This window comes from Centropristis striata, chromosome 13 (genome assembly GCF_030273125.1).
Source record: "Centropristis striata isolate RG_2023a ecotype Rhode Island chromosome 13, C.striata_1.0, whole genome shotgun sequence".
NCBI classification, from domain to species: Eukaryota; Metazoa; Chordata; class Actinopteri; order Perciformes; family Serranidae; genus Centropristis; species Centropristis striata.
The window spans coordinates 1795278-1809602 of NC_081529.1; the positions used below are offsets into that span (position 1 = coordinate 1795278).

Here is a 14325-nt window from a genome sequence, read left to right on the forward strand (position 1 = left end):
CCTCGCTCCTCCATTGGGGGCGTGTCAGTGGACAGCGGGATGACGGGAGGCGGGGTCACAGCGCCGGTCGCTACGACGCCAGACTTCGGCGTGGATTCGTTGGTGCATCAGAAGCTGGAGGAGACGAGCGCGTCGCTGGCTGCAGCTCTGCAGGCCGTGGAGGATAAGATACTGCGGCAGGAGGAGTAAGGAGCACACACACACTCACAAACACACACATATGTTGGTCTACATCACTTTTAGGGACTTACTGTAATTACCTGGAGACTGTCCTCCCCTTAAAATCGCCCCCATAGGTCTTTTCTACAAGCAGCTTAGCAGCTCAGACCCCATGCATCGTTTATTCAGCACCTTATTACGACCTATGTTTATGTTTGGAGTTAGTGGCGCCCCCTATAGTCTAGACGGATTTCAGAATAAAGGCCTCCTATAAGAGGTGAGGAGCATTTATGGGTACAAGTCAGGAACCGGCCTACCTTACAGATCTCAAGGGTGCTGAGTCCAAAAAAAATGGTTCCCAAGTGAAATTTTGAGTTTTTGACCTTTTAATTTGTATCAAATAGCCACCAAATTGCCCATCTTGCTCAGTCGTTGGACCATTTCCACTTAGTTTTTTTGTAAGTAGGCAATCAAAGATGAGGAAATTAAGTTTCTGGATCTATAGTCTAGGGTCAGAGCAAGAATATAGTGGAGGCTCAGTGTCTTTTTTATGTATATATAAATATATATATATATATATATATATATATATATATTTATATGCAAAATACCAACTGGAACATTTAAAAGTAATATTGATATATTATAATATTGACATCCCATAATATGGTGTTTTTTTTGTATTTTCTGGCTATATTATGCTCTGATATGTATCAACAGGTTATAATTGGGCCATTTCAAGCATTTTAGGCATTTTAAAATTTGACAAAAATCGACATGCTATTGTATGACTTTTTTTTTTTTTTCCAAACTTTGAACATCCCATAATATGGTGTTTTTCTGTCATTATTGTACATATTATGCTCAATTATATATCAAATATGTATCAACAGCAAAAGACTAAAGAAGGCTGGTTTAGCAAACAGTCATTATATAATATAATATTATTGGTATTTTAAGTATCATCCATTGGTCTAAAGTTGTTTTCTTTGTGTGTTTTTTTGCCTTCAGCTCCGTGGCGGAGCAGAAGACCACGGTCAGCATCCTCGATGACATCGGCAGCATGTTCGATGACCTGGCCGACCAGCTGGATGCCATGCTGGAGTAACCATAGCAACCAGCTAGCATGTCTCCACAGCAACGCTGCATCAGGAGTGACTCAGATGGCACAATGGGCAATATGCCTCTCTCTCTCTCTCTCTCTCTCTCTCTCTCTCTCTCTCTCTCTCTCTCTCTCTCTCTCTCTCTCTCTCTCCTCTTCCTCTATCTCCGTCGTGCTCGTCCCCCTCTCACTCTTCCTGTCGTCTAGAAATATTCTTTTCTCCTCCTCTTCCTCTTCCTCTCATCTCCTGTCGCCATGACGATGAAAAACGACGGAGCAGCGCCACCGGCCTGGACGCACATGCGGCAGAGAGAGTGAACGAAGAACGGATAAAGAGAGAGAAACTTAAAAGAGAGAGGGCTGGGGAAAAAAAAAGGACCAAAAATAACTAATAATGTGGAGAGGAAATCAAAAAAAAAAAAAACCAAGATGGAGAGATGAATAAATGGAGGAGACTGCAATCAAAACGTGGGTCTTTTCAGAACTCCACATGGACTCTTGAAGCTACGATGGCGAACAAATAAACTAAACTAATATTGATTGAAAAACCAACTGTGTAATGAATCATAGTATGGTATGTGTACATTCTAAGCATGGAGAGTTTATATCTACTGAAAAAGTCCTGCATTAGCACAGTAATATATATAATATACCGATAAATATGAATCTCTAGCTCTTTGGTTTGATGTCTTGGTTCTGTGTGGAATGGTGACCTCTGGTGTTGTGACGATGTAAAAGGACTTGGTGGAAAGATTTTTATCTGTGACCAAAACGAGACTATTCAGCTCCTGAGGTGTGCGTTGTGTGTGTGTGTGTGTGTGTGTGTGTGTGTGTGTGTGTGTGTGTGAGCGACAGGGACAGTGTGCCAGGTGTGTGCATGTGAGCTTTTGGATTGTCGGAATTTCAGGATTAAAAAAAATTCAGTTTCCTGTCCTGGCTGCATTCATACACTCTGCTGCATCTTCATAACCCCCCCGACCCCTCCAGCATAGACACACACCCCCAGGAGAAGCACAATGACCCATGCAGCCAGCTTGCACACACACACGGGAGCCCGCACAATGTAAATTCAAATAATAGAATAGAAATGGATGGAAAAAAAAGCTGCAGAACGGCTACAGCAGGTTGTCTGAAAGCAGATGCTAGGTGTTAAAGTTGTGGAGAAGGATTCCAAGATGCAATGGAAAAGAGTTTCTGGTGGTTTTATATAAGGCCATGTAGAGGTTGTAGAGTTGGCCAGTTTCCTGGAGTCAAAGGGTCAAAGGTCAGATTGGACTCAGTTGCACCACAAGCAGCAGAGTCAGAGCTTCACCTCGGATAGTTTGAAAGTCATTCCTGATACCTGCTGTATCTCAGAAGAAAACAAGGCTAAAGCAACAAACTTTAGGTTTCCCACTCTTAGATAAGTGATTAATTAACCTTTTGATTGGAAAAAATCATAAACATTAATTCATTTAGAAACACTTTTAAGTAGGGATGCAACTTTTTCTCTTCCTGTACCTTAACTCGAGGTATTAATGTGCTTCTACACATTACTGATCCAGTATTAGTGCTCTCTAGGATCCAACACTTAAAGGCACAATGAGTAAGATTTTCATAAAGACGATGTACGACTCGTACAAAAGTGTTTTTGAATATAACCTTGAGGGGAAAACGTGCAGGTCCATTCAGAAAACAGGCATTTTAAACTAGAAGATCTAAGGAATCTATATGCATCATGTGTGTGAGGATATTATATCAGGAAGTTGTTGAAATAAGGCTGCGAAGTTAAGTTTTTTAATGTTACATTCAAAAAAAATTGAGAGCAGTGAAGCTTAAAGTTGAGGAAAGTTTGATAAAAATGCTGTAGTTGTTGTCGTCCATACATAGAAATAAAAAGACTGAAGTGAGATGAATAGACTGAGAATTTACTCTTATTTGACAAAACAATTCTTGGTTGAATTTAATCTTGTGGACACAAAATGCATTAAACAGTTAAATCGCAATATATTGTATCGAAATACTCACCATAACGCAAAATGCTTAAAATCGCTATAATATTGTATCATGAATCGCGGAATGGAGCCGCAAACCTTATATTGAGCCTAAAATGAAAATTCAACAGCCTAATAAGCCTAAATTAGCCTACCAACATTATTAATAGTCATATTGAGCATTTATTAATATGATTTTGAAAACTAGTCTATCTCGGGGACTCAAAACTAAACTCAAAGTTGGCAAAACTTAAAAGTTAAGGCGCGGGCCGGAGACTTTCGTAAGCTATGAAGCACATTTTAGTTGACTTAAATGTCTTTTTAAATATGCTGTAAAAAGGCTATACAATTTAACAATAGAGGAATATAAATAGCTTTTGGTCTACACCATTGATAAATGAACAGACAAAGAGACAAATCTTACTCATTGTGCCTACAAACATTCCCTCCAGATTGCTTTTATCTCACACTGTAGAAAATGTTTGTAGAAATAACAGTAAAACTCTGTCAAATACATCAGAAATGGGGCGTAAAATTAAAAATTGTACATCACCGTATTAGACACTTTTAATTACCGTAAATCAAAGAATAGCACAAAACGTTTACTTTTTTCTGTCATAAACTGGAAGAAACATGCAGTTTTGCTGTAAAAATATAACATTCACTGAAAATCCACTCACTGTCATTTTTACGGTGATGTTCTGGCAACCAGAGCTGCCGGTATTTTTTAAATTAAACAGTATTTTTTTTTACAGTGCATTAAAAACTCTTAAAATACATGTTTGCATTGAAAAATCCTGAATCTATAAACATTTTATTGTTGTCTGGACTCAGATAAGGTCAGAAACTGGTGCATCCCTACTTTTCCGACCCTGTTTTCATTCATACTTTGAGGATTTTTCCCCCTAATCCCTGTTGTGGAATTATATTCCAGCTGAACTAAAAATTAGATTACAATCAGAATGAAGCCCTTCCTGACACTTTCCCTCTTCTCCATCATCCCACTCTTCTTCTAACCACCCACCCCTTGTTGCCATGACAATCTACATCATCACTCTCACTATCCTCCCTGGCGTCACCATGGTTACCGCGCAGTATGTTGCCATGACATGGGATTTTAAAAAAAAAAAGGTGTTGATGGAGTGAGTGGCAGCAGAGATCTGTGAAGCTGGATGGTTTGTTGTAGTGAAAAGTTTTAAAGGGCACTCTGGTGATTTTAATATAGCGCTTCCATAAATGTATGGCTCCGAGAGAGAACTGAATCCTACACTTCTCACAATGCAACTTAATAAAATCATTATTCAACTGTTTTCATGAGCTGAGCTGTACTAACCAGGCCTATTAAACTTATCTTCGTGTGTAAAATTGGTGGAGTGCCCTTTTAAATTTCTCAAACCGATCAGAAACTGCTTCCAGCGAGGTGCAAGACTATTATTATTATTATTATTATTATTATGATATTCCATTTGCACCTCAGTCCATTAAAGGAAAAATCCAGGTTTCACAGTCCCACAGCAGCCACACTCCTTATATAAATGACTAAGAATCCAGAGAATAGTTGTGGTATTTAAATTACGATCACATAGAGATTATATATATGGATATTTGCAAAAAAAAAAAAGAAGTGTATTTATGATGTGTGTGTCAACCTGAAGACTATTTTTCAAAGTTAACAGATCTAATCTGAGTGTTGAGTCAGTTTGCTTCTCCATGCTTCAGTGGTCCGAGCTGATGAATCATTGTAGGATACCATGTTGGGATATTTCCAGGAAGCGTTTGTGTTTTTTTTATTGTTTTTCCTGCCTACATGTGTACATGTGTCCAGGTGTGGCGATGTGTATAATACAAGCAATTCTTGTTGTTCTGTTTTTATTATTTTTGTATAATTTTAAATGCAATGTTCTGTTTTTTTTTTCTTTGAAACATGTGCCTTGCTTTGTGATTTTGGTCTGACTACAATACAGTAGATGGGTATGTACAATATATGAGGATGTCTCTCTTGTTCTGTTTTGCTTTGTTAGTTGATATGCCGTTATAAAAAAGAAAAATATATGCTGCCCCCCCCCCATCGTCACCAATGAGATGTGATTTTTTACAACATAAAATCATCAGGCCTAAACAAAATCCAGGTATAACTACAGTGGCATCGTTCCAACACATCCGTTACACATAAAGTTGAATTTTGTCTCATTTCATGCTGCATTCATGTGCTATTTTATCTGAACATCATAGAGCAACAAAACATTTATTTACTTTCTTGCTGAGTTAAAGGAGATGATTGGTAACACTCAATATGAAGCTATAACCAGTGGCTAGTTAGCTTAGCGTAGCATAAAGACTGGGGAGAAAAGTTAGTTAGCTAGCTCACAACATGCTAATTATTTCTAACAAAAAACACATTTTTATTTCTTCATATTAACATTAGATAGCCTGTATAGAAGAATTATGTCATCTATTGGTTTGTAGACTGGCTTTTTGATCATCACCATTTCGATTTTTTTTGTTTAGTTTTAGTTAGAAGTTAATATTTGGTCAAGCTCAGGAGCAGGACACTCAGTTTTTAGGTAATGCCATAATAATAATAATAATAATAATAATAATAATACATTTTATTTGTAATGCACTTTACATTACAGGAATTCTCAAAGTGCTACAGGTTAAAAGCATAACAGTCTCATTATTAAAAGGATAAAAAAGGGAAAAAAACAGCTAAAAACAGATACCATAACTAGCTAGCTAGCTAGCTTGATTAGCAAGCTGCATCCAAAATTTTGAAATAAACAGCAGAGTGTCTTTTAGTAGAACCGAACAATGAACAAGACATTTTTTAGGCAACCAAAATGTACGTGATTAACGGTTATGAACTGAAAACACCATGTTAATGAAAACATGTCAATCATAAGATAGCCCCGCCCTTAAAAACACTCCAGTTTAGACCATTAGAAAGATGTTTACTGATGTGATAAATAAAGAGAGAAGTAGGGTAATTTTCTCATTGACTCCTATACAGTCTGACTTGTTTTTGCAGCCAGTAGTCGCTCGATTAGAAAGAAGCTTTAGCTTCACTTTTCTGACCCAGAGGTTGTCCTTTAATTGCTTTAGAAAGAGTCAGGTTAACTAATTTGTTTCTCGTTTTTGTGCTAAGCTATGCTAACCAGATGCTAGCAGTAGTTTCATATATAACAGGGTTTTCTCTACTACGACAAGGCTTCGGCACAACAGCCAAGCCGCTTTGGCCACCACCTAATCTGGATGAATCTAAAATGTTAAAAATCTAAATCCATTTTCCCCAGATCTAATGTTTGTAGCTGGACTTCTTTGGCAAGTTTTGTCTTTAAGCTTTTTAGGTTTTAATCATCTGCTCGAGCTTTTTCCAGATTTTGCACAAATATGGTAATAATAAAACACTGTCATGTACATTAATGCAGCTATTCTCAACCTTGGGGTCGGGACCCCAATTGGGGTCGCGAGATGATTTCTGGGGGTCGCCAAATCATTTTGGAAGTCAGCTCTGTCTCCACTGTGTTAACGTGTTCATGTGTTAATGTGTTTTAGTCTTTTTGGTCATTTCATGGCTTTTTTTGGTCATTTTGTGGTCAATTTGTGTCTTTTTTGGTCATTTTGTTTCTTTTTTTGGACATTTTGTGTCTTTTTTTTTAGTCATTTTGTGTCTTTTTGGTAATTTTTTGTCTTTTTTGGTCATTTTGTGTCTTTTTTGGTCATTTTGTGTCTTTTCTTTGGTCATTTTGTGTCTTTTTTGGTCATTTTGTGTCTTTTTTGGTCAATTTGTGTCTTTTCTTTGGTCATTTTGTGTCTTTTTTGTAAGATCTGAACTGTGCGTGTGAGATTGTGTTCAGTGAGCGGGGGTCGCGGACAACATGCATGTTAAATTGGGGGTCGCGACTCAAAAAGGTTGACAACTACTGCATTAATGAGTGATATCAATCTTCTCATCTAACTCTCAACAAGAAAGTGAATCGGCAGATTTCAACTCCATACTAAATGCTGCTAATGAACATCAGTAAAATGTCAGTTATGACGGTCGGTACAGCTGTTTCCAGAGGTGTAATAAATAAATGTAGGTGTATATTTGAATTTTTTTGTGACGACTGGTCCCACCTGGCTGACTTTCCAACCTGATGTTTGTGTGAAATCTCCAAGCAGAAAGTTCGTTTTTATCTATTTTGTAGCACATGAATCCATGGCAACAGAGGTCAAAGGTCAACTCCAGCTCTCACACCCACATCCTCCTTCCTCGGGTCTCATTTTGGTCATCTCTCATGTTGTAGCCATTATTCTGGGTCAGGCTACAAAAGGTGAAATACTACAGATGGCGGGAAAAAAACACAGATGGTCAAATATGTTGTGGAACAAAAGTACTGTTCATTTTTTTTTCTTAACAAAAAGAAGAAGCCAAGCTGTTTTTATTTGTTTTTTTTCCGCCTGTGCTTATCTGATCAGATACTGAGCGGTGTCTGCTCTGCAGTGACTGTATGTGGATGCTTGAGAGAGGCCGTGTGTGTGTTACGTGTCGCTCTGCTATTGACTGTATGAAACGTGTGTGTGTGTGTGTGTGTGTGTGTGAGTGTGTGTGTGTGTTGTAGTGACTGGACAGTGGTGTGCTTGCAGTGACTGCATCTTATGGCCATCTGCTCTGAATAAATAAATGTTCTATACAAACTGCACCGTCCTCAGACTCCCTTTGTGATGTCATGTGAACTTTTAGGATTTTCAAGGTTCACCACCAGGGGGCAGCACATGACTACAGTACTGCCTTTATAAAGCCCCTCACACCAAGGTTATAACGCAACATTAAAAAAGTGACCATGTCCAACTTCTTAATTGCCTGTAACAGCCTGAGGACTGATTTCAATATACATGTACACTACATTTAAAATTCTTTATTGAGCATGATAGTGTTTTGAAAGTAAAAGAAAGATTCAAAATCACATTTTATGTTGGACTAAAGGACTAAAAAAAGACACAAAATGACCAAAAAAAGACACAAAATGACAAAAAAAAGACTTTTTTTGGTCACTTAATTTCTTTTTTGGGGTTCATTTTGTGTGTGTTTTTGTCATTTTGTGTCTTTTTTTGATCAATTTGTGTCTTTTTTGTCATTTTGTGTCTTTTTTTGATCATTTTGTGTCTTTTTTTGATCAATTTGTGTCTTTTTTTGTCATTTTGTGTCTTTTTCTGGTAATTTTGTTTCTTTTTTGGGTCATTTTGTGTCTTTTTGGTCATTTTGTGGTCATTTTGTTTCTTTTTTGGGTGATCTGAACTGTGCATGTGAGATTGTGTTCAGTGAGCGGGGGTCGCGGACAACATGCATGTTAAATTGTGGGTCGCGACTCTAAAAGGTTGAGAACTACTGGTCTAATGAATTATATGTCGTACAGCAAAATGCGAACATCTCAAACTAACCCTAAACTATCTCACTAATGTAACCACCAACGTGTTCGAAATCCTCATTGAGTTTGAGAGATTAGACCAAGCTGCAACCTCAGGGGCTGAAAAATGAAGCCAACCAGGAAGTGCCAAAAACTGCAGGTCCTTGAATCACAGGCTGGCTCCAAACGACTCAAGACACCTCAAACACAATGACGGGTCGAAAGGTTGTAATCTCTGTCTATGTTTAGCATTATATGTGAATGATGATCATTAGATGCAACTGAAAGTCTTGAAAAACCTCGTAGGGGACCTTGAGGGGTTTTTCTAACCCTTTGATGCACAACATGGGTAAAAAATGACTCATTCATCCAAATTTGATTTAAATTTAAATGACCTAATACTATAATAATAGTAATTTGTTTCAAATATTTACTTTCCACACTCAGATATTTAATATATTTAACATGTTTGTGTATCATTTTGTCACACATACAGTGTATCTGGAAGGTTTTCACAGCACTTCACTTTCTCCACATTTTTTTTTTATGTTTCAGCCTTATTCCAAAATTGATTAAATTCATTTTTCCTTAAAATTATACACACAATAAATACCCCATAATGAAATTTTTGTTTTGTCCCATGCTGTGCATTAGAAGAGTAGTGATACAAAAAGGGTTTTTATTCAAAAAGTAAGAAATGAAAACAAAAAACTAGGATGTATGATGACCAAAAACAAGTTGATTTAGGAAAACCTGGAATACTGAATGATGAAATTAATTTATTGTAAAGTTATAGAAAATTAAAAACTCAGTCGGGTCACTTTAGACCCAATCAAAGGGTTAAATCAAATAACTATTTCCAAGTAAATAAATGACTTTTATGCTCAATTTCCAAATATTGTTCACAGCTAGAGGGTCTTAATTGGTGGCTCTAAATTGCCCGTAGGAGTGAATGAGAGTTTGATTGTCTTTTGGATTAGCGGATAAGGATTAGCGGATAACGAATTAATGAATATTCATCATCAGCACAAACAGCAGGAGACGTTTTATTCTTGAAATAAATGAGATCAACAGCTGTCAAAGTGTACAACAGTTTTATTGATCAATGATCAACTCAGGCTTACATGATTACAAGTATACAAGGAATCACTGAAACTGTGACCAGTGAAGACACTTCCTCCTCTCTTCCCCACTGCCTCTCACCAAGGCTACAGGAAGTAAGTAGCGGCCAGATGTGCATTGAAATGAAGGCAACATAATTCTGAACATCTGTAGGAAGTTAATTTTCGCCCATGTGTCTAAATTTGGTGTGGATATACATGATGTCATGGCGTTAAAACTACCCTCCCAGGCATGGCAAGTTTTCATATTTTCAACCCAATATGGGTCCTGAAACATAATTTAGGAAAAGCAGGACTTCACTTAAGCTCAATGGCACTTTCAATGCATTTACCTCTGGGAGTTTAAAGGTTAATTACACACAGATGCACCTGCTGCCTTCACTGTCACTCTGTGGAGTGTTATAAACAGTCATAATAGTCTGGCGGCTTAGCCAAATAAAGGGGACACGCCGGACAAAAGCACCACATTTTTTCCACATACTCTATCACTATAAGTTTAAATTTTTGGTAGGAGCCCCTTCATCAAGATTGTGGATCGGAGATGGCACCCATATAAAGTCTATGAGAACCAATACATCTTCTAAGCCACTCAGAAGGTCAATCTTGGTGTCAAAATCTACATTTTCTGGGTCAAAGAATCATTTAAAGCTGTTGAGAATATCACTAGATGATTGTTTGATCAAATAGAAATGTTCATTGTCACCCAGACTGGTAGGTCTGCAAGTGCTGCAGCAGGGAATCCTGAGCTGAAAATGTTTGGAGTCTATATTCACAGGAGAGTGCAGATTTGCTTGATCAACAAATTATTTACAGTGAGTCATCTAGTGATATTCTCAATAGCTTTAAATGACTTTTTGACCCAGAAAATTTAGATTTTGACACTCAGATTGACCTTCTAAGTGGCTTGGAAGATATACTGGTTCTCATAGACTTTATATGGGTGCCATCTCCAATCCGCAATCTTGATGAAGTGGCTCCTACCAAAAATTGAAACCTATAGTGATGGAGAGCATGTGGAAAAAATGTGGTGCTTTTGTCCGGCGTGTCTTTTTAAATCTGGTCCTAAGCCGTCTGACTATAAACAATCATTGTTAATCTGTGGTTATGATCACTTATAACCAGTTATAATAACTTAGTTATAACCAGTTAAAGTTAGAGATCAGAGAGGGGGAGGAGGAAGAGACAGAAAGAGGGAAAAAACACACATCAGTCTTTCCTTACTGTTCATCCACACATATGGCACTCATTAAAACACACTCACATAAACACAATAACAGACACACACACACACACACACACACACACACACTCTCTCCCCTTCCCTCTCTCTTAATGTAGGCCAGTGTGAGTCATTCTCATGGGCACATGTCCAGGATCGGCACTATCTTATTTTACATTTTTTAACTGTACAACCGTTAATGGCTCTGAATACAGCTCTATCATGGCACTAATATAAAACTCAGTAAATCTATAGATCTGTCATTCTCTTTAAAGTCTTCACTTATTAAAAGGTGTTTTTATAAAGGCTGGTTTCACAGGGTTCTGGGTGACAACTGCACACAATGTTAGCATGTTAGCATGTTAGCTGCGTCCTGGACCAGAGGGCTAACAGAGGGACCCTCGTCCTTACAGGGACCAGGGTGAGAGTGCAGAATTACTTCATTTTCAGTGTTTATTCTGGTCAGATGCTGACTGGAATATGATGGGTAACCGTTTTTTTTTATATTTTATGTTTTCTCATTCATTGCAAAAAAAGAAAAGTTGGGTGAACTTAACATTTCAAGGCAACAAACGTCAATAAAATTTTAAGTTGGACAATTAAACTAAATATTTTAAGTTTTGTTTTTGAGTTTGCTCAACTCTGAATTTCTCTGGCACGATTGTAACGCTGCTATGAAATGTCAGCTAATGTTGCGACCACAATTTTGAGTTAGCATTGATACGCTAATGGCTACTCTTGTAGCTGTAACAAGTGGCGCCGCTAGCATCAGTTAGCCGCTAGCATCAGTTAGCCGCTAGCATCAGTTAGCCGCTAGCTTTCGCTAATGAATTTCACCGCTTTCCCGCATTTCCCAACAAAGAAATAAGAGTTATCAGAACTATTGTCCCTTGTTGTGAACCCCAACTTAAAGATATAAGTAACAACAACTCACCAACTTGTTTTTGAGCAGACAACTGGCTTCCTTTGCTGTGCTAACTTACATTATTGCCCTAAATGTCAATAATTTATATTTCCAAGTTTTACCAACTTAAATCACTGCTTTAGGCCAAAAAATACAAGTTGTTTTTTTGCAGTGTTGTGTGATCTCTCAAATGTACGTTGCTTTGGATAAAAGCGTGTGCTACATGACATTGTAGATTGTAGCTGTAACTCAGCTGCAGGGCATGGATCTGGCATTGGTTTCTTCTTATCGTTTGCTGATAAAATAATTTGCAAACTTGAGCTTGTGTCTGTCACGTAACCGTTGGAGGATCTCAAGGATTTCATGAAAATTCCACACAGCACCTTTAAGAGGAGTCTTTGACTGTAATATTAGGGTTAGTTACTGTGTGGTCATTATGATTTCATCACTTCTCCATGAGGAACGGCCAAAATAAACGCCTTTTTTGGAACATTTCCACTTTCTGATGCATCAGTAAATCTAATCCTGTGCAGGTTTCAGTGAAGTCTTCACATACATTTTAACATCAAACTGTCCTGGTGCACTCTGGCATATATAACATATACATTTGGAATGATTGTATTGTCACTCCATGTGTGTGTGAAACCAGCCCTTTGACTTATTTGAACAGTATGCAACAGGCATCATAGTACAGCTGTTAGACGGCAGGTGTGTGTGTCTGCAGGGCTGCAGCAGCCAGTCGATGGTGGTTTTGGTGCAGTGCAGTGCAGCTGTAAGGCAGCTTGTCTTATTTTGCCCTGTAATGCACTGGTGATGAGGTCACAGAGGAGCGTGACCCCAAGTTGACCCTCGAGGCATCAAGGCGTCCGGAGGGTTGGTTTGAAGTTTGATAAAGCAGTAAAACAGTTAAAATGGTTGTGATGCAGCTGGGTGGTGACGTGGCGGTCCTGGTTGGTCTGCAGCCGTTAATCACAACCAAAGAAACAAACGGGTGAGGAGGAAACATGATGTGGAAAGGTTTCTGTCATTGCGTCTGTCAGACACAAACAGGTGGAGTTGACTGGACTCCTGCAGAGCGATCGGTTTGTTTAGCATGTCCACACCTGAGAAACAGAGACAGAGAGAGAGAACTTTAGAAAATCTGAATAGAATTAATTATAATATTAACCCTCTATAGTACGCATTATGATGCCAGTTCGGTAAAAAATGTTTGGAGTGTCTTTTTGTCTTAAAATAAGATAACTAAACATAATCTGAAGACATTTTATAAATCTTTTTTTTTTTTTTTAAGTTTTTGGGGTTTGTTTCCTATAGGCAACTTTGTACCGAAATGGTGCACAAGTGAAAAATATCGTTTTTAAAATTAATTCTAACATACTTTATTTGATAAACATGTAAAAGATTCAGTAGCTTCAACAGGGTACAATACATAACATTTTAAATTTAAAAACTTTATAAAAGGGAACTTTTTTAACTGGTTTCTTGTCTGATTGTTGCCTGTAAGCAACAATGTACCATTGAACCAACGACCCATTGAAATGATTGTCTTGAACAGTCTAAGTTTATCAAACTATCAAAAATGAAGATTTACTCAGTAGGAATATTTTTTGTCCAGATGGAAAAGTGCCAGGAAATTATGTTTTGAGTGATTTTTGGTGGCACAAAATGGCAAAGCTGTTTCCTTTGGAAAAGTCTGCAAAATAGGGTTTCAATATGGCCTCCTGGAGGTCATGTGACAAATTAAAGCATTGCTATTGGTTCCCTATACTCTTCCCTCTTTTTTAAAGTATTGCGTCACTCAAAAAGATGCATTGTAGAAATTTGACAGGCCAAAAAAGGGTATGGTGCCTGAGGGCAACACCGTACCATAGAGGGTTAAGTTATATTTAATCATATAGTAAAGGTAAACTTTTGGATAGTAATGGGACACAGTCAGAAGTTTTTTTTATGTTGCTCGTCTACAACATTGATGCTTTGATGCTTCTGTGACATTTGAAAAACGACAAAGGTAAATGAAAAATAGAAGCTGTATTATGGACATTTAGGGCTGGGCGATATTGCAATTAATGGCCAATTAATTTCCCCAAGGGGCCACATGACCAATACCACGAAGGTTACGGGGGCCGGACCAAAACTCTGAACTAAATTCTGCTCAATATTAATGTAATCGCTTTATAAAATACAGTAAATTATCTGGTTTTGAGCTGCTACTGATAGGAACACATGTTATGATGAGACCGTTAATGTGGAGTAAATCAAATATAGCAGTAAAAAGTAGTAAATACTCCAATCACTATATCACTTTAACATTTATTTTATACACAACTTTAAATGACCTTTAGCAAGGTTCCTATTGGTGTTTTTGTATTATATAGCTTTAGTTTTTCATGTTCATTTTCAAGGTGTTTTACAATGTTGTGATGCTTTTATTTTGAGAAGGTGCCGTCCAGTGTGAAA

General features: G+C 37.7%; 2 protein-coding genes across 3 annotated transcripts in view; one reads left to right on the forward strand and one right to left on the reverse strand.

Annotated features, from left to right (window-relative positions):
- The window catches only part of caskin1 (CASK interacting protein 1), a 167842-nt gene extending 162269 nt beyond the window's left edge, over nucleotides 1–5573 (forward strand). The window contains exons 24-25 of the mRNA XM_059348590.1: nucleotides 1–185; nucleotides 1171–5573. The exon at nucleotides 1–185 is cut by the window's left edge and continues 332 nt beyond it. Of these exons, the coding sequence (XP_059204573.1) occupies nucleotides 1–185; nucleotides 1171–1267 (282 nt within the window). The 3' untranslated portion in view covers nucleotides 1268–5573. The remainder of the gene's footprint in view (nucleotides 186–1170) is intronic.
- Nucleotides 5574–12069: 6496 nt separating this feature from the next.
- Nucleotides 12070–14325, reverse strand: part of traf7 (TNF receptor-associated factor 7) — a 30940-nt gene continuing 28684 nt past the window's right edge. For both annotated transcript variants that reach the window (XM_059348524.1, XM_059348525.1), the window contains exon 22: nucleotides 12070–12971. In XM_059348524.1, coding sequence (XP_059204507.1) covers nucleotides 12957–12971 — 15 coding nt within the window. In that variant the 3' untranslated portion in view covers nucleotides 12070–12956. The remainder of the gene's footprint in view (nucleotides 12972–14325) is intronic.